Raw genomic sequence first — 20578 nt, forward strand, 5'->3', positions numbered from 1 at the left:
GGAGGTGTTTCTCTTTATATTTTCACTTATTCCGCTTTAGAATATCATCTACGTTAACTTCCTCGCAGCATTGAATCCTAAGTAGAGTTAAATGGCTAGCTATTGTGCTCGGGTGTAAAAAAAATCTTGTCCCACACACCAAGTAGTGCCCTTGATCAGGAGTTGGAGAGTGATTTGGGATTTAGCCTTGTGTTTGAAGCCAGTTAGCTTTTTAGCTGTAAAAAAAAAAGAAAAAATAACAGATGGTTCAGAGGCGATTCATAACATATCATTAAATTAACATATATAATAACTTATTATGAAGGAGACAAAGTGTTTAAGATGATATACCGTTATTAGGTGTGTTTTCTTGCTGAAAGAGTTTTAGCATGCAGCTGTTCTCTCCTCGGTATTGCGGACTGTACAGACCCACTTTTTACCGTCTTTGCTTATATATATATATATATATATACATAATTTATTAATTATTTTTGGTTTTTGCATATTTGTCACACTTCATCAAATCAAACTATTTTACTGTTACACGAAGATAAAGCAAGTAAATACAAAATGCAATTTTGATAGACCGGCAACTCCCAGGAAGATTCACAATCGAATTGATTTCTTGATTCAACAGGTCTGGCAGTAGTCAGGGTGCGGCAAGTAAAAATTTTACCCAGTTTTTCAGAAAATGTGGCTAATCACAGTTCATTCATGATTTAACAAAGAGGGGGCAATTACTTTTTCACATAGGGCCAGGCCGGTTTTGACAGCTTTTTTTTGTTTCATTTAACTAACTTAAACTTAAATAATTCTTTTTAGGGATGCACCGAAATGAAAATTCTGGGCCGAAAACAAAACCGAAATTTTTGGATGCACTTGGCCGAAAACCGATACCGAAACCGAAAATGGCTTCATTAAAAAACATGTTTAAAATATTTTCTTTTTGTTTGTATTAAAAAAATGTTGCATATTGCAACTTTGCTGTCCTCATCTGAAACTTTGAAGTGCTTCCAAACCGCCGACATACTCCGTGTTTGATGCGTAATGACAGCGCAATCGAGACGGGAGGATGGGAGAGGCATGACACAATTTCGGCTTTTATTTTCAGCGCTTTCTTACGTTTCGGCCGAAACCGATAATGCTATTTCGGCCGAAAATTTTCGGCGGCCGAAATTTCGGTGCATCTCTAATTCTTTTGATTGTGTAAAGCTGCTTTGTGACAATAACAGTTGTTAAAAGCGCTATACAAATAAAATTTAATTAAATGAATAAAATCACCATTTAAAAACTGCATTTTGTATTTACTCGGGTTATCTTTGTGTAATATTAAAATATGTCTGATGATGTCAATCATTTAAGTATGACAACTGCGCAAAAGACAATCAAGAAGGGGCAAATATTTTTTTTAACACCACTGTAACCATTAGAGAGTTCTTCTTAGAGACAGATCTTGTATAGTGCAGTACAAATTGGCGAAATAAAATTAGTTCTTCATTACTAAAGGAAAAATGTGAAAATTATAAGTCATTAATAAAAAAATACTGAAAAATAATGTTATTGAAATATTGATATTAGTTCTACTTTTTTCCACGCAAAATAAACAAGGTCACATGACAGACACTGTTCACTGGCCGTCCACCCCTCACGGTAGCCCTTGAACTTTCCAGTTCAAATCTCCAGTTGGACTCCCGCCATCAGATTAGCTCCCTTTTCCTAATCCTATAGAGTCGCATCCTCTGTGCCCGGATCAGCCCCACAAATAGACAGGAACTACGCAAACCCGAGTGTCAGGAGCTGGATGGTCTGTGTGAGGTGTGTACTTTCTCCCCTTATTTTAAATTAACTTTTGTAAAGATGTTAATTAGGAATTACAGCACGGGTGGTAGGATGTGTGGATGACCATGGTCTCATTTTAGAGAGCGTTCTGAAGCAGGATATCCTGTCTCACGAGTATGAATCAGAAAAAAAACACCCTGAGATCGGTCTTCCTGAAGCTTTTGAGTTGAGTTGGGGTGCTGCTTCAGCATTAAATTGTATGATAACTATGATAACTGTTTTAAGAAATAAAATATAAGACTTTATAAACAATCAAATCATCGGATTCCACTTTTCATAAAATTATTGTATTACTACACTATATACAGTAAGGAAACTGTAAAAAAAATATATGTGTGATATTTCAGAAAGCTGTGGCTGTACCATAAATAAAAATTGTCTGTTTAATAATTCATTGCAAAGAACAGATGGACAGCATGTGATGGAGTGTGAGGAATAATCTCTACAAACATCGTGCGAGCAATCTCTTTTAACCAACACGGATCTTCTCCAGTTTATTCTTAAGCCTCGCTCTTGCGCCATACATTTTTCTCCCCTTGCTTCTATTTCCAGGATTTTACTCTGGTGTGTCTAGTTCCCGTTTGTTCTGCCTGCCTGTTTACCTTTTCTGTGATTACTTACCACGTCATCCTTTTGCTTTGTTGGTCCTGGTTCCAGTAAATAAAATCAACCATGTGTTTGTATCGGAGTAGTTCATTGTTGCCAGATGCTGGCCGACTCTCAGATGCCGTCTCCCGGGTGTACGGGTGTAGTAGGGACGAGGTGTTTGTTATAACCTAAGGAGTCTTTTTTGCGAGTTAATTTTCTTTCATTGTTTTTTGTATCAATAGTTGAAATTGAAGATTAATAACATTAATAAAATTAATTATAAAATTACTGCACTTATTAAGTATAATACTACATAAACTACAAATGGATAGATATGAATAGATAAAAGGGTATAATAATAATAATATGTATAATTTTTATAGCGCCTTTCAAGAACCCAAGGTCACTTTTACAATTGACAAACAAGATACATCAGAAAAAACAGAGGGGACATTTAGACAAGCAAGTGTTGACAACAAGGAACCATTGATAATAACATCAGAAGGTCTAGTAACTTTGTGAGAAAAGAGGAAGAGAGGAGAAAAAGTTATTTAGATGTAGTGAATAGATGAGTTTTAAGTTGAGAATTAAAGATCTGAAAAGAGGAGGTAGCCCGAATATTATGGAGCAGCTTATTCCACAGCTTGGGGCCTATAATACAAAAGGCCCGAACACCCACTGTAGAGAGCTTATACTTGGGCACAACAAGCAAATTGTCACTGCTAGATCTAAGAGTCCGTACCGGAGTGTATGGTTGCACTAACTCTGCAAGATATTGAGGTGCAAGTCCATAATAGGCTTTATAAACTAAGATTAAGAGTTTGAACTGGATACGTTTGGATACAGGAAGCCAGTGAAGTTGGTGGAGGATGGGAGTGATATGTGCAGATTTTTTGGTAAATGTAAGAGCACGAGCTGCCGCGTTTTGTACCATTTGGAGACGATTGATAGCTTTGGCAGGTAAGCCACCATATAAGGGGTTACAATAATCCAGCCTGGAGGTTAAAAGCATGGATAATAGTTGTAGCATCTCCAAAATTATGTGAGGGACGTAAACGAGCAATGTTGCGTAACTGATGAAAGCCTGTTTTAACAGTCTGACCAATTTGTAAATCAAAGCATAACGCAGAGTCAAACAATACTCCCAAATTTCGCACCGTTTTTGATGGCCTAATCTGGACTCCATCGACATCTATGATCAATGGAGGGAGGGGCCCATGCTGGGAGGAACACTGTGATTTATGGCCAATGAGTAAGATTTCCGTTTTATCTGTATTTAGTTGTAAGAAGTTATCAGACATCCAAGTTTTAAGTTCTTGAAGACAGGAAACAATAGAAAGTGGTGGACAGAGTGAATCGGGTTGAACTGTAAAATAGATTTGAATATCATCAGCATAACTATGAAAACTAAGACCCTGACGTCTGATAATTTGACTTAATGGCAGTACGTAAATGAGAAGTACGGAACCTTGGGGGACACCATGGGAAATAGTGATGGTGCGAGATCTATTCTTACCTATACCAACGAATTGCTGTCTCTCCGACATATATGAAGTCAGCCACTGAAGAGCAGTACCAGTGATACCTGTAGCAGATAGTCGAGCAAGAAGTACAGAGTGGCAAATAGTATCAAATGCTGCACTTAGGTCAAGAAGAACCAGGATACTGTGAGCACCTGAGTCAGAAACCAGAAGGAGATCATTAACCACTTTCAAAAGTGCTGTTTCTGTGCTGTGAGAAGGACGGAAACCAGATTGAAACTGCTCATAAAGATCATGTTTCTCTAAATGAGACTGCAGTTGTGCAGCAATTACCTTCTCAAGTATTTTAGCAACAAAAGGAAGGTTTGATATAGGTCTAAAATTGTTCAGAAATGTGTTATCAAGACCAGGGGCCTCATGTATAAAACTTTGCGTAGATTTCATCCTTAAAATGTGCGTACGCACATAAGGCAGAATTTGCGTACGCACAAAAGTTTTCAGATTTATAAAACCGTACGTACGCCAGAACCTACGCAAGGTTCGCTTTATAAATCACAATTATCTGAATATTGTGCGTAGGTGCACGTGCTTATAGCTTACCCCAATCTCCTCCTGAAATACCCATATTTGGAGGTTAAGACCGCCTATTTTAAATATGTATGATCTCCCTGCATATTAATACGACCGATAATTGTCATTGATCTGTTGGCTAAAAATGGAAAAACAGAAACGAAAAGCAAAAAAAAAAGAAACTTCACCGACTGCGAGATGGAGGTACTGCTGTCTGAGGTGGAGGGCCGAAAAAAAGTTTTATTTGGTGGGCTCTCTGCGGGCATTTCAAATAAAAGAAAGATGGTAGAATGGGAGCAAGTATAACAGAAGCAGTCAATGCTGTTACATCGGTGCCTCGCACAGTCCAAGAGACCAAAAAAAAAAAATGGTCAGACTTAAAAGTAGTCGTTAAAAAAAAGAATATGTACACACAGGCACAGTGTCGTAACAACTGGTGGTGGTCAAGGAATCACTGACCTCTCAGCCTTTGATGTAAGGGTGGGCGCGATTATAGGGGAAACAGGATTAAGTGGAGTTCTTCCAGAATTCCAAAGTGATACGGATGTGATTTGCGGTGACGATGGTAAGTAATTGATTTATCTACACATTATATAAGTTTTTGTCTGTTTAAAATTCTGTTTTTTTATTGTGGATAATTTAAATCAACCAATTCAAATTCCGCGGAAGTGGAAAGTCCTAAAATATCCAAGTGACAAATCTAGCAATAGATGCAGCTGTCCTTAAGATACGTTTATTAAAACAGTCGATTTTCCTGTTTATTCATATGCAAATAAAAAATAACTTAAAAAGACAACACCACTTGTACTTGAACACACAGCGCGGTTTCTCCGCGAGGGTCTTTCCAATACTGGCCGTAATTCAGAACACAATTCCAAGAGAATGGCTCTTGGAAATCGAAATCGGCTCATGAGCCAATCATCATCATGAGCAAGGAAATCTTCACGGTCTCTGAAAACACGCTCCCTCCGTAGAGCGTCATTAGCAAGGTCTTCTAACAGCGCTAGAGCATCCATTATGATGATATGTTATATACGCACATACCTTTTTATAGCCCATTCATTAAAAAAAAGTAAATTCAAAGTATTTGCACTTGGTTAAGAATGCTGATAATGATAATTCAGGTTGATGCAATTTGATTAATTGGGTGATGACTATTTTAAATAGTTGTTGCTATTTGGGCCAGTTGGTGTCGCCAAAACACATACTCTTTTAAAAGAGTGCGTACGCACGGTCAAGAGCGCACTTACGGTGCGCACTTATTTACGCCAAGTTTATTTTTTATAAATCCCGATATGTGCGTGGAAAAATGCGTACGCATATTTCTATGCCCATTTTGGGCGTACGCAACGTTTATACATCAGGCCCCAGGTTTTTCAAGGACAGGGGTGATAGCAGCTACTTTTAGGTCCTGTGGAACATAACCAGTGGCAAGAGATCTGTTTATGAGTAATAGGTTGAATGAGTAAAGGCAAAAGGTTTTTGAGTAAGTATGTTGGAATAGGATCAAGCGTGCAAGAGGAAGAGTTCGATTTGATAATCAGTTGTTCAACTGCAGTTGTATTTGTGGGTAGGAAAGCGTTAAGTGGGTGACTTATCAAAATTGAAGAAAGGTGGGGAGAGAGAGATGGTAAAAAGGCTTGGTAAATGTTATACATTTTCTGTAGGAAAAAAGACTGAAAGCTTTCACAAAGATCAACAGAGCCACTAATACCTGCGGATGATGGTTTAACAAGTTTGTTGATTTCAGAGAAGAGAGCTTTAGGCTTACACTTGGCTTTATTAATGACAGTAGATAGATAGGTAGAGCAAGCAGTGTTAAGTGCCTCTTTATATTCTACTACTGAGTTTGAAAAAGCAATAGCAAGCACTACAAGAGATGATTTATATAGCGGGTATAATTAGGCTACGTTTACACTGCAGGTCTCGATGCCCAATTCTGATTTGTTGCCTATATCTGATTTTCTTTGACCGTCTGTTTACACGTTCTTTTAACTATGACTCATATCCAATACACGTGTTTACACTTGCCATGTCATCTGAAACATCGCGCATACTTAAACGGAGGTTCTTGCGCTACACACTAGCTAAGATAGATAAAGGTGAAGTATGCTTGACGCTCTGCGATATATGCAAAGTTTGGGAAATGTCACCATGGTTTTAAACCGGAGGAGGAGAAAAAAACGACAGAATTGCAGCCTGTGATTATGCTTCATTTACCAAATACTGATTTCTTAATTTTATTTAGCCCTAATAAGCATTAAAAGGGGGTGTGGCTGGTGCTTTTCCTTTTTCCTGTCACTTGTCAATTCCACACGCGCTTCCACCGGAGAATAACATTACGTCATTAAACTGTAAAGAAGTCGCTGTTTTAATGACGTACAGAACACAATGCCTCAGAAAATCCGATCTGTCTGTTTACACGACAATCACATTAGCACATATCTAATTTATATCTGATTTATTTACACATATAAAGGAGGCCTGAAATCGATCTTAAAATATCGTAATGCATGCGTTTTTTTCCTGTTTACACGGACATAGAACATATCCGATATGTGTCACATATGAGCAAAAAATCGGAATTGGGTCACATTTACCCGACAGTGTAAACGTAGCCTTAGATAGAATGGATAAAATAGTGGCAGCACTGTGGTGTTGTGGTTAGTACTGTGACCTCACACCTTTGCATGTTCTCCCTGTGCTCGCTGAGTTCATACCGTTAGTGGTAATTTTGTCAGCTATTTTCAATTTTAGGCTTAGTCTTAGTTCCGGGATAAATGTCCCTGTTAGTTTTTATCATATTTAGTCAATCTTATACTATTTTTGTTTAGTCAAGTTTTAGTCGACTAAAAGTCTGGACATTTTATTTTAGTTTTAGTCAATGAAAAAGTAACATTATAGCAATAACGTAATTATAAATTAACCTTACGAACAATCTAGTCTAGCCAAAACCATTTGGTTTTTCACAAATTAATTATTATTAACATCAAAAATGTATCTTTTCATCTAATGTTTTTTTAGCTAATTATACTTATTTTTAACCACCACAACAACTGCTGCATATCCATATTTTTAAACTACAAAACCAGTGTGTACTCTACCTAGTTTCCCAAGTCCCAAATTAATAACAAAAGTAAAAATTTTTCTTACTCTAAACCGTTTACAGTCCCCAAATTTTTTAAATAATTTTTTATTTAAAAACATAGCCGATAAAAATATTGGACATAACCTGAACTGCAAGTAACGGATATGTGAGCGACAGAGAAGTATTATGCAAAACAAATATAGTAGGTTAACACTTGTTTAATGTGTTAAATTATTACCAGCATGTGGAAAAGGGACGTGAATCATCAGGGTCCAGCCAATACGTTATTATCAATATTGCAGCATTTTATCACCTCAGAATGCAAACATACTGTGTATACAGTATAATAATCCTGATATGTAACTGAATGTGTAGAGATTAGTTGCGTGTGTGTGTGTGCGTGATGGATCAATGTTAAACCGCCTGCATATGAGCAGCTGCGTGCCTCACAGAGGGCGAGGTAAGTAAAACACGGAGTGCGTGAATCATCCTCCATTCACTCGACAGCTGCCTTTGCTTTATGGACGGCTCTTGTTATTTTGTCACCACGACAACCCGCTTTGTCTCTCCGTCATCTGCAGCATGTGTCTGGAGCTCGAAGCGTCCGCGGTTTATCACGCAGGTCGAATCCGTTAGCAGTTCATCACGCACGCGTCACTCATTCAGCCTAGATTCAGATATTTATTCTCTGCGAGTCGGGTCTACAATCTGGAGCATCGCAGCCTCTGAAGGCTGAAGACGCCCCGAAATAACCGCATGTGTCCCGCACAAACTAGGCTTTCAAGCCAGACGAACACTCTTTTAAAAACTAGGCTGGCTAGCATGCAGGGGTACGGCTGTGTGTGTGTGTGTGTGAGAGTGCAGATGTGTGTGTGTGGGAGTAAGTGGGACAGCTTTCAGGTCTCTACAGAGGCTGCGTTTGCAGATTGCGAGCGCCGATTATTGAACGCTGACCCGAAACCGGTCTTTTTCCGTTCCTGCTTACTCCCACGGCTTTCTGCGCGCGGCGTACGCCGAGTCACTGGCACGGCCGAGCTGTTTGTTTTCTCCCAGTGTGTGCTACTGAAATAGTGCCAGTCCAACTGTTAGTGTACCAGTGTTGCCAGAAAATAGTGAACTGGTCTGTGTTGGTGGTCTGTAGTGTGTGTGTGTGTGTGTGTGTGTGTGTGTGTGTGTGTCATTCCGCAGGAAAGAAAGCCACAATGACCTGAGCCAAAATAGTGTATAGCTAGGACACACACACACACACACACACACACACACACACTGAAACAGGTAATTGGAGGAGCGGTCATATTTCTGTGACGTTCTTAAATACTTAAATAGAACAGCTTGGATTTTTATATCTTCCATGCAGTCGGGAAATGAACTCCTTTTCTTTAGGGAACACACACACACACACACAAATACACTAACACACACACACACACACACCGGCGTTATTGTTCTGCCTGTATGTATGTGTGTATATAAATATAAAACCAGTACACAATAGGGGAGAGAGACTGGGTATATTACTGTGTGTGTTTGTGTGTGTAAAACCAGTGCACCATGGGAAGACACTGTGTGTGTGTGAGTGTGTGTGTGTGTGTGAGTCTATCATAGGAAAATACTGGATGTATTTGTGTGTGTGGGGGGGGGGGCTGCAACTAACGATTATTTTGATAATCGATTAGTTGGGCGATGTGTGTATGCATGTGTGTGCATGTGTGTATGCATGTGTGTGCATGTGTGCATATGTGTGTGTGTTCATCTCTGTATGTGTGTGTGTGTGTGTGCGTGTGTGTATGTATTTGTATACATGTATGTTTGTGTGTGTGTGTGTGTGTGCATGTGTGTGTGTATATATATATATATAGGCCTACTGTATATATGTGTGTGTGTTTGTGTGTGTTGTCTCAGGAAGTCCAACAAATGAAGCAGAGGTGATTTTTTGCTCCTCTTAGTTTGTCCCACCTTTAAGTTTATGGACCTTCATGAAAGGCCGCAACTGTTCATATTGCTGCCTCTGCAGTCAATTCACACGTATATACACACACACACACACACACACACACACACACACACACACACACACACACGCGCAGAGCGATAATGTACTGCTGGGAACTTGTGTTTATCTCCTGTGTACGTCTGTAATGTGATGTGATGTTGATGTTGATTGAGATTCTTTACATTACAATGTAAAGTCATTTACATTTACGATAAAGTCTGAACGTCTATAAAAAACCAACGACGTTAAAGATCTCAGTGTCATGATCTCACACGTCAGGGTGTGCTAACTTTTGCACATGGTTAACAGCTTTTCATCGTAGTTTAAATCCTGATTACATCGTATTGTTGATGGGATTGAGATGTTGAGATTGTGCCATGAGAGTGGGAATAAAGTTTACACACCCCCGTTCAAAGTCAGGTGGAAAAACTGCAACCACTGAATGGCCTAATTTTTTTCTTTTTCTATTAAAGATTTGTTCTGAAAATGTTGTGTGTGTGTGTTTCAGACATTGCTGCTAAGAAGAGCTACATAACTGAGGTGAGTGAAGTTACAGACTAAAGAAATGCATTGAGTAAAAATGAAAAGTCTGAACAAAATTGATTAGTAGTCTCTCTCTCTCTCGTTCTCTCTCTCTCTCGTTCTCTCTCTCTCTCCCTCTGTGTGTCTCAGATGCCGTCCTCATCCTGCCACCCAGGCTTAGGCCTTGAGAAGAAGATCGGCCACCGCAGGGTGGATGCCTCAGGGGAGACCACGTACAAAAAGGTCCACCTCGTTCCCACCTTCAGAATCGTCCTCATAAGCGTCTTTAATACCTTTCCCTCTGTCTTTGCTTTTATATGTTACTCTCTCCTTTTGTTCCTGTTTATGCACACGGTTCTATTTTCAATGCGGCGATACGTGAATCACCATACAAAAGAATCGTGATACGAATCTGAATCGATTTTATTTCTCCCATCTCTACTCATTCTCTGTGTCTGACCCCCAGACGACCTCGTCGGCGCTGAGAGGTGCGATCCAGCTGGGCATCGGCTACACGGTGGGCAACCTGAGCTCCAAACCCGAGAGAGACGTGCTCATGCAGGACTTCTACGTTGTGGAAAGCATCTTCTTTCCAAGGTGTGTGTGTGTGTGTGTGTGTGTGTGTGTGGTATTTATTGTGCTTTAATTATAACTATAATTATTTAGAAAAATCACATTTATGCTTATATGGAGTGTCCTCCGTGTATGTGTTTTCGCTTTCATAGAAAATGAATTAACACTTTTCAACCAATCAGAAGCGAGCATGCAGGGGCGCCGCATCACCCATCATTAGTCTCAAGTTAGAATGAAAATGAAAAAAATCTCTGTTTTTCTCTGTTCGTCAGTGAGGGCAGTAATCTGACTCCAGCGCACCACTTCCCAGACTTTAGGTTTAAGACCTACGCCCCTGTGGCTTTCCGTTACTTCCGGGAGCTCTTCGGGATTCGACCCGATGACTACCTGGTGAGCAGAAAACCTCACATCACACCCTTACCTTTGCTTCCTGAATGTCACACACATCTAAAAACATTGCATTTCAAGTAAATTAACAAGCTTCTATCATGTTTATTTAAGATTATGAATAATCTAGTCGTATTAAAGGAAAAGAAAACATTATTTCAGGATTATCCACTGTGTTACATTTGGATTAAGGAAAAATGGGAACCAGGTGATGAACTGAAAGACATCAGAAGACCTTCTGCGTCAGCAGTGATGCAGTACTGAGGGTCACAGTAACCGAGTCGACTTTCTAAAAGCTTTCTGAGTTTTGATACTCAGCATCAGTTGCATCATCTGCGTTGCAGCACCAGATGCTTATCTGTCAATCAAATACAAGACAACGTCATGTGCAACATTACCAGGGCAGTTTGTTGGTTTGTTCGTTCAGATCAAGATGGTTCAGCTTTAAGCTCGTTTTTTCCCGACCAAAAGCTGCAATCCAGCTCATTTATGCAAAAGCAAATCCCCCAGAACAGCTGTGTCCGATGTTTAACCAAATTAAAGCTTTAATGAGAATAAATCGAAGTGTTCTACAGGGAGTAAGAAACCTTGCCTTGATTCAGGGTTTCCCAAAAGTCTCCCTATATATCGTATAAGCAAAATCATCATAACATTACAAAACATCCTTTATATGATTTGCATTTATTTGTAAACACACACACACATGTACACTTCCCCTGTCGCCCAATGACAGTGTAATTGTTTTGTTTTGTAGTAACACTACTTCTTACTAGATATCCTTGAGGAAATTATTAAAGGAAAAAAAAAGCACAGGCATGTGTTTAAACAGAAATTGTTAGAGAAATATTGGGATTCATGTCAGAGTTTGTTTTGACAGCGTAGATGCCGAGCGTAATGCGGTTTGTGCGTGTGTGAGTACGAGTTGTGGGACACCAACGCTCATCCCCTGGGGATTATTAATGTAGTGGCAATCACACTCCGAAGCCTGCACTAGTACAAAGCACAAAAATGTTTAAATATTCTGTGTAAATGGTTTATGTTGATATAATAACAATAAAATTTGAAATGCATTTTTAAAAGGTAATTAATATCAAGCATGTCTAGTTGTTGTAAAAAAAAATGTAAACCTAATATACAGTAAATACACTGCCTGCTCCACCCATACCCCCCCCCCCAAAAAAAGTTGGAAATTAATGGAATTGGGTTGACATAGTTATCTAAATCTGAAAAGATTTAAGTTGAACCATCAACTTAGTGCAAGAAACTATTGAATATTTGCACATGTCCAATCAATAAAAGATATATTAATACCTGGTATTTACAACGATATTGTTAGGATAGCTTAATAGTTAATGGTGAATTAAAAGTGAAGAGTTATGGTATAATCAGATACAAGTAGTCCCCGACTTATGAACATTCCGCAAATACAAACGAAGCGCAATTCTATTTCCGGTTCAATCACCAGAATATTTACAATTATGTACAAAAAAAATTCTGTGTGTAAGTAAATGTATAAAATGTCTAAAGTTCGGTATATTGTATGTGTGTGTGGGGGTGCAGAAGAAATGAGTCGGCCTCACCGGCTTCAATGAAGTTGTCCAGGTGCATGATGTTGGAAAATATCGGTCTTGTTAAGCTGTCCTGATAGTGAATAATCCTAATTTCGGAAAATTCTCAATAAAATAGAGTTCACAGTCCAATACAGTGGAAAACAGCTCTCGAACTGAATAGCGTCCGGGATTCCTCTCACGATTAAAAGTCGCAGGGACAACATTTCACTGGGAGATTCATTTCTTTAGGTTTGGACGGTAGTGTGGGAAAAGAGAATTGTTTGCCTTACTTTATATATTCCTATCAAAGACTTATAAGGCTCACTTTGTCAAACTTAAGAACAAATCAGACTTACGAATGTGCTCCCGGAACGGACGCCTCATATGACTGCAAAGCTGCTAACAATGTTTTATCATATGTACTGTATCTCATGTAATTGCAATGCGTCACTTTTTCACACATAAAATTGCACATCAAGGTTAGAACTTCAATTCACCTATTTATAAAAAATTATAATAAAAAAATTTGATGTATATATCATGTAGTATTTTTTTTTGCATATTTATCTATCTATGTTTTTCTCTTGCTGCAGTACTCTTTATGTAACGAGCCCTTGATCGAGCTCTCAAACCCCGGAGCTAGCGGATCCATCTTCTACGTCACCCGAGATGACGAGTTCATCATCAAAACCGTGCAGCACAAAGAGGCGGAGTTCCTGCAGAAACTGCTACCTGGGTACTACATGGTGAGCTCATAAGTGCTTCCTAGCTCTTGCTGTGTTTAAATGTTAACATCATGTTGTTGCTTCTCTGCTCAGCGCAGTCCGCGTCTCTGGTCAGCGCAGTCTGTATAAGACAACCTACAAGCAAGTTGTTCTTGATATCGTGAATAAAAAAGGAACATCCTTTGAGCTGTTTTATTATTGCTATTCCAGTTTAAGTCATAAAATTATCCTTATCATCGTAAACTTTTGATTAAACACAGAGGACTGATATCCAAGGACATTGCGATCTTGCATGACGATGTACATCCGCACCCACATACACACAGTGTTGACATTTTGCTAAAACTTGTTTTTTGTTTTTTTTCCCTCTTATTTTCTCCCCAATTTAGTCATGTCCAATTCCTCCCTGTCACTAGGGGGCTCCCACATTAAGGCTTCTACTGCCACTCAGCTGGGAGGGCCGAAGACTATCACGTTTCACCAGCCGACAGCATCCTTTCGAACTGCACGCTCACACACTTTTAGGTGCAGAGTAACACACTCAGAGGACGGGGCTATCCGCTCCCTCCGCTTGCGCAAGCTCACAGACGCCCCTGATTGGCTGTAGAGCCGTGATTAATGTGGGAGCACTAAGTACCTTGAGAGAGCTCGGCCAGTCAGCTCTTTCTAGACCTCCGGCTGCGAGAGGTTATAGCATCACCTGGGATTCGACCTCACGATCTCCGGATGATGGGGCGAGCACTTTACCACTTTAGCCACTAAAAACTTCATCTCATTTCATCAAACTTTACTTGTTTGGTCACCTGAAATCAGCCCTGATGAAGAAGTGAAGATAGCTGTGTGTTTGTGGCTCGCAGCTCAGTGTAAAACTTTTTTAATAAAGGAATATGAAAACTTGTTGACAAGTGTATTGAAAAGCAAGGAGATAATGTGAAAAAATGATGTATTTGTCTTTTCAAAAACTTATTTTACAGTCAGAGTGTGGATCATTTTTCACTCACTCTCATAATAGTAATTATATTAAATACTAGAAAATGTTTGACATATTTTGAATAATCAAATGTTTTGAGTCTTCCCGAGCTGGTCATTTGCAAAGTATGATTATAATCCAAAATCCATCCTGAATCTCGGTACACGCTGAGCACCGCTGATCCACGCTGTTTATTAGTGTCCTTTAATAAGCTTCAGTCTGCTGTTTATGCTCCAGCCTTGGCGCTTACACTGACCAGACTGCATCTAATCAAGTGGGAGTTGAATTCTTTCAAGTGAATAAATGAGTGGGTGGCAGCGAATGACTCAGCGTGCCGTCTAACTCTGCAAAGCGACAAGCTTCCGTGGCTCGTTCTGTCCTGGAATTTCGCCAGAAAATCATTACAAAAGATTAGCGTTGCCTTGGAACGCGGGAGGGTGTGTTTTAGTGCAGATACGCGAAGGAGAGGTGGAAGCTTTCTGAGAACCTTTCAGATATTTAAGTGATCTCTACTGGCTCCAAACCACTACTGTTAAATTTTTTATATTCCTTTTGTTCTCCTCTCTGACTATTAGTAGGAAAAATCTAACAAGTTAATAACGGTTTGGGACACCCGAGATTATCACGATATCCAGGTGCCGATTTGATTTGCATTGCGATCCTATAAGTTTCATGGTTTTATAAATATCCAGATTTGTTATTAACTTTTCTAGATTTTGTTACAATTCTAAACAAACTTGGCAAACAATTCGCTCCTTCCACACGGGATGCTGTGCTGCCTGCCAATGTGTGACTGATATAGAGCGAACCACCTGTTCGCTCACTCATTTATCATCTATGCTCCCTTATCCTGTATACAGGGCCGTCAGCCTATCCCAGGAGACTTGGGGAACGAGGCGGAGTACACCCTGGACAGGGTCCCAATCCATCATAGGCCACACATGTACACACACTCATTCGCCAATTATCCCAATCTTCATGTCACATGCAAGCAAGTGTGGGAGGAAACCGGAATACTCTCCGTGCACCAACACCTAAGATGGGAATCGAACCTATACACGGAGATGCGAGGCAACAGTGCTAATCATTACACTACAGTGCCGCCAAATGGATGTTTAAAAGTTCATTTTAGCGAATCAGGATACGTAGCCAAATCAGTTTTTCTGTAAAATGTGATACAACAGACATCTTAGTTTTATCTAAATGGATGATCAGTGTGGTTCCAGGCTTCTATTCGTCCTCACCTAGCATGATCTGCACCTTATTTCTGATGTTTAAAATGTTTCCATAATCTCCAGTCCTCTGTTTGGCTGGAATGAATGCCTGCCGCTACACCAGTCCTTTATACGTGAGACTATAGACTCCTGAGACATAATCGATTGAGCAGGACAACACTAAAACACTAAGTTTTTTTTCTTATTTTTTACCTTCTCTTTCCATTTCTCATCCTTCTCCTTCCTTTCCTTTCTTTGCCTTCCCTTACCCTTCTTCCAATTTCTTTCCTTTTAATGAATTAAATAAAGTTTCTTTAAAATGTATCTTCTCATTTTTAATATTCATTTCCTTCTTACATTTCAGAATCTGAACCAGAACCCAAGGACCCTGCTCCCCAAGTTCTTCGGCCTGTACTGCATCCAGTCTGGAGGGAAGAACATCCGGATCGTGGTGATGAACAACGTTCTGCCACGTGTCTTCCGGATGCACCTGAAGTTTGACTTGAAGGGCTCCACGTACAAGCGCAGAGCATCCAAGAAGGAACGGGAGAAGTCCAAGCCTACGTTTAAAGACTTGGACTTTATGCAAGAAGTGCCTGACGGATTACTGCTGGACACAGACACTTACAACGCCCTGGTCAAGACCCTGCAGAGGGACTGCCTGGTTAGTGGCTGCGTTTCTGTGTATGTGTGTGTGTATTATATTTTGAAGTTGGAGACGTAGTTTCATGTGTGTACATGTGTGTAGGTTTTAGAAAGCTTCAAGATCATGGACTACAGCTTGCTCCTGGGTGTCCACAACATGGACCAGGCTGAGCGTGAGCAGCAGACGGACGGTTCTCAGAGCAGCAGTGACGAGAAGAAGCCTGCGACCCAGCGAGCACTTTACTCCACAGCAATGGAGTCCATTCAGGGAGGAGCTAGCTGCGGAGACTCCATTGACACGGAGGACACGTGAGCAAACATATTAACATGCTTGCGTACATTAAGTGGTATTAAAGGAAAAATAATGTAAAACAAGTATTAACCCTGTGGCAGAGGCAACCAGGTTTTGGGCTGAAATCTCCATGATGTCATCAATTAAAAGACTTTTTTTTCGTTATTGCAAAAGACAATTAAATAATGCAGCAGGTAGTTTAAACAGATAGGTTCTTTTTACAGTATTTAGTTTAAAAAGGACATATTTTGCATAATTCACCTTTTAATTATTTTCTGGAAATTTTCCTGAAAATAATGAAAAGGGTGTCCCTGAGTGATTTTAATCAATTATGCAATTTATTCAATAATTTGTTGGTCGATTCAATTATTTCAGTTCAGAATGAATTCACATTTCTAAATTTATTTAGGTAATCTTACTAATGTTGACTGGTGTGAACTAATTTAACAGTCTCATCATTAGAGGGCTTTGATGGCTCTGTGGTAGGTTTCTCGCCTGCCATGTGAAAGGCCCGGGTTCAAACCCCGGCCACTGGGTCCCAAGCCCGAATACAATGGGAGGGTTACATCAGGAAGAGCATCCAGTGTTAACTTTGTGCCAAGTTGCTGTGCGGTCTGCTGTGGCGACCCCTTGACGGAAACAGCCGAAAGACCAACAACAGTCGTAACAGTTTTGAAAGATTAGTGTGTCTGCTTATGAGTTTGTGTGCAGCTGGTGCAATACTGCCACCTCCTGGACTGGAGTGTGGAGCAGAAGATGAGCTTTTTTACATTTTATAACCTGTTAGTAATATACCTGCTTTAGACAAATCATTTAGACAAATAAACAGAGGTGCTTTTGAATAGAAAAGAAAATCACAGTGAAAAATCACAAAATCCTGATCAGATTGAATCAACAGCATACCTATGATTCACACCTTTACTCTACAGTGTGCATGTGCAAAAGTAATTAATTTTGTTTTATTTTTTATGTTAACCATCACCAAACAAGGCAATTAGATTTCCCCTCTAATGTGACCTTATATAATAAAATAGTCTCCTCCGGCTCGTTGCTCAGCTCTGCTGTTGTCTGGTGGGATGAGGCTCAGCAGCAGCTCATTTGAATAGACATTTAAACTGGTTAGTGCATTAGACTACGGTTCAGAAGGTTCCAGGTTTAAATCCCAATTGTCATAAAAGGTAAAACATGAAGAAAAACAAAGTACTCATCTTGAGTATTTGTGGAGTCACAATAGATCACCAAGCTCATACTCAGAAATGAGGCATTTCGTCAACGTGCATGCTGTAGTAAAGACATTTATATCAATTAAGGGTTCGGATTTATCACTAATAAGGTTTTAGTGAAAGTTGATTTAATTTTACGGAGGAACATAGGAATAAGGTAGCCGAGTAGATAATATAATAGAACATAATATAATATGAAGGATGTAATGGCGCTGTGTAATAGATGAGCCATCTGTTTCCTTTTGCTTTCTCTTTTTTTCACAGGATGGGGGGAATCCCAGCAGTGAGTGGAAAAGGCGAGAGGCTGCTGCTGTTTATTGGCATCATAGACATCCTGCAGTCATACAGGTACATGCATTTTCCCAGGTTTCAAAAATGTCCCATGATTTCATGTTTACAGCATTACAGAGGTTTCTTATACAGTAACTTACTGTACAGATGTTTGTACACAAGACCTGATGAACAGTACAATACGGAAACATCAGAATTCACGCGTTTCTTTCTACCAACCAAAATGCATTACCAGTGGCGGTCAAGTCAAACCGGGGTGAGATTTCCAGTAGATGAAGGTCGTGACACCAATTGATATTAATAGTTACTTTACACACAGTACGGTGATGAGCCTCAGTGAAACATTTCAGTGGTGCAAATGTTTTAAAAAGGTGACTGAAAGATCATTGCAGTGGTTCGATAGAAAACTTGTGGCCACCTTGAATAAGAGACATATCTGTCTGTGGGAACTGTTCACACAATCATTCACCAACACAACTTGCACATTACAGTAACTCGTAATAACTCTGGGAGTTATCTCCACATCCCCCGTACAGTCCCGACCTCACTCCGAACCATTTCCACATGTTTGCGTTATTAAAGGAGTTCCTGGGAGGCCAGATGTGAAGCAGGCAGTCCGATCAATTTTCTACCTTGATGGTGTCCAAGCACTGGTGAAACACTGGGATATGTGCATAGAGAAATAAATGGAGGTATTACTCTAAAACAGATTTGTTGTTATTCAGCGCAATCAAAAGTCTCAGTTTGACTTGAACATGCCTCGTACTGAAGCATCCTAGTTGGCTTTTGCCCAGACAGAGAAAACAAGAGTTACAATAGCATCATTGCAGTACCCATCGGCAATTTTTAAAATGTCTTTGAAATTCCTTAGAGCTCTTTATTTTAGTCATATTTAAAATAAACAAAATTGAGTATGCTCTCTGCCACCGTCTCGGGGATTACCAACCAGTATTCCGTAGCTCTTGTCTCACATGGACTTTTCTAACATAATATATCATGACATTCAGAAGCTTCCCTGTGGGTTCCGTGTCATCTCGTATAATGTTTTCTTACATAATCAGCGTGAAAGTAAGGGGGTGGAAAAACATAATCCCGTGTTCGCTTTGCATTGCCGTGACTGTCTGACAGGCAGCATTTCAGTAAAACTCTGGCGTTTTATCTTTGCAGACTCATTAAGAAGCTGGAGCACACGTGGAAAGCGCTGGTCCATGATGGAGTAAGTTTGACAAAAAACAAGCCCGTTTAAAGGCTCACAGCATCTGCTCTGACTTATTGCTGTCTAATGTGTCTCTCTCTAACGCAGATCATAGGCTTTGTCTTCTGCATGGGGATAAATATATATTAAGAGTACATTATGCAGTAAATACTGTATATAATACCGTGTATTATGTAGTAAATAACTATTTAATTAGAATAAAATTGCAAAAAATGTCATTAAGAGAGTGAGGAATGCACATCCCAACCTAGCAAGACCTAATAATTACATAAGCACGAAAAAAAGTACAAATTGCCTACGGTAATGAACTAACATTAGCTGCTCATTACGACTCACTTATCAGTAGTCCCGAGATTACATTTGTTCTTTAGAGGGAAAACTTTCCACAATGCAACAACTGAGCTTACTTTGTAGACATAACAACAAATGGTTGTTTTTACAGTATAACAAAAAGTCACTGTTTTTATTGGTCTGTGTTGAGCAAAGAAAACAACTAAGGAAATTTGAAATGACTAGAACTGGATTAAGAACTCTTTAAAAAATTATCAAGACTTAGAAGGATAGTGCTGAACCGTCAACGATGAAAAGAAAATCAACAATAAAAAAACAAATCTATGTTTAATAGTGGAAGTAAGAGCATTTCCTTACATACACACACACACACACACACACAACTCCACTTTTAAAACCACTTGTTAGTGGGAGTTTAAAGATCGGATTTTGGAAAGCATTGAAAAAGATTTCTTACGATCTCTACGATCTCTAGAGTGACCCAGGTTCAAGGTGATAGGCGTGACAGGGTATAAAGGGACATGCATGAAGTGATGCAGTGTTATGATCTGGGGTTGTTTCACTTGGTCAGGTCTAGGCTCGACAACGTTATGTGGCAATAAAATAAAGTCAGATGACGACCTGAATGTACTGAATGACCAGGTTATCACATCTATGGGGTTTTTCTTCCCAAATGGAACGGACATGTTGCAGGAATCAGATTGTAAAAGAGTGGTTCTGGGAGCATGAGGAATCATTTTCACACGTGATCTGGCCACCACGTGTGCTGTAATCAAAGCTAAAGCTGATTGAATGACATTTTAGCGTGCAAGTTTCTTTTTTAATCAGAGTTAATTGCATTCTGATTAAAATATCTAAATAACCAATATATATATATTTGTCTATGTAGACAATAAACCACAGTGTTTATTACTGTTGCACTTAATGACACTAGAGTACAGAAAAGCACAGCGCAGAGCAGAAGTAACTGTAATACTAGATGCTAGTGGGCGGCTCCTGCCTGTCTCCTGGCTGTGAAGGTAAATTATTAAAACCAGACACCATCTGGATGGCATAGCTCCCTGCTGGGTAATCCCACTCTCTGGGCTTGTGTATCCGCGAAAATAAGAACAAGAGGAGCGAGATTACTGTATGCACCGAA

The 20578-nt window shown here is 39.6% G+C and overlaps 1 protein-coding gene across 7 annotated transcripts in view; it reads left to right on the forward strand.

The window, feature by feature from the left end:
- pip5k1cb (phosphatidylinositol-4-phosphate 5-kinase, type I, gamma b) overlaps nucleotides 1-20578 on the forward strand; it is a 43070-nt gene that overhangs the window by 12713 nt on the left and 9779 nt on the right. For all 7 annotated transcript variants that reach the window (XM_053486445.1, XM_053486446.1, XM_053486448.1 and 4 more), the window contains exons 2-10: nucleotides 10047-10078; nucleotides 10211-10303; nucleotides 10527-10657; nucleotides 10906-11023; nucleotides 13164-13316; nucleotides 15844-16143; nucleotides 16228-16433; nucleotides 17904-17987; nucleotides 19098-19146. In XM_053486445.1, coding sequence (XP_053342420.1) covers nucleotides 10047-10078; nucleotides 10211-10303; nucleotides 10527-10657; nucleotides 10906-11023; nucleotides 13164-13316; nucleotides 15844-16143; nucleotides 16228-16433; nucleotides 17904-17987; nucleotides 19098-19146 — 1166 coding nt within the window. The remainder of the gene's footprint in view (nucleotides 1-10046; nucleotides 10079-10210; nucleotides 10304-10526; nucleotides 10658-10905; nucleotides 11024-13163; nucleotides 13317-15843; nucleotides 16144-16227; nucleotides 16434-17903; nucleotides 17988-19097; nucleotides 19147-20578) is intronic.

Source organism: Clarias gariepinus, chromosome 25 (genome assembly GCF_024256425.1).
Source record: "Clarias gariepinus isolate MV-2021 ecotype Netherlands chromosome 25, CGAR_prim_01v2, whole genome shotgun sequence".
NCBI classification, from domain to species: Eukaryota; Metazoa; Chordata; class Actinopteri; order Siluriformes; family Clariidae; genus Clarias; species Clarias gariepinus.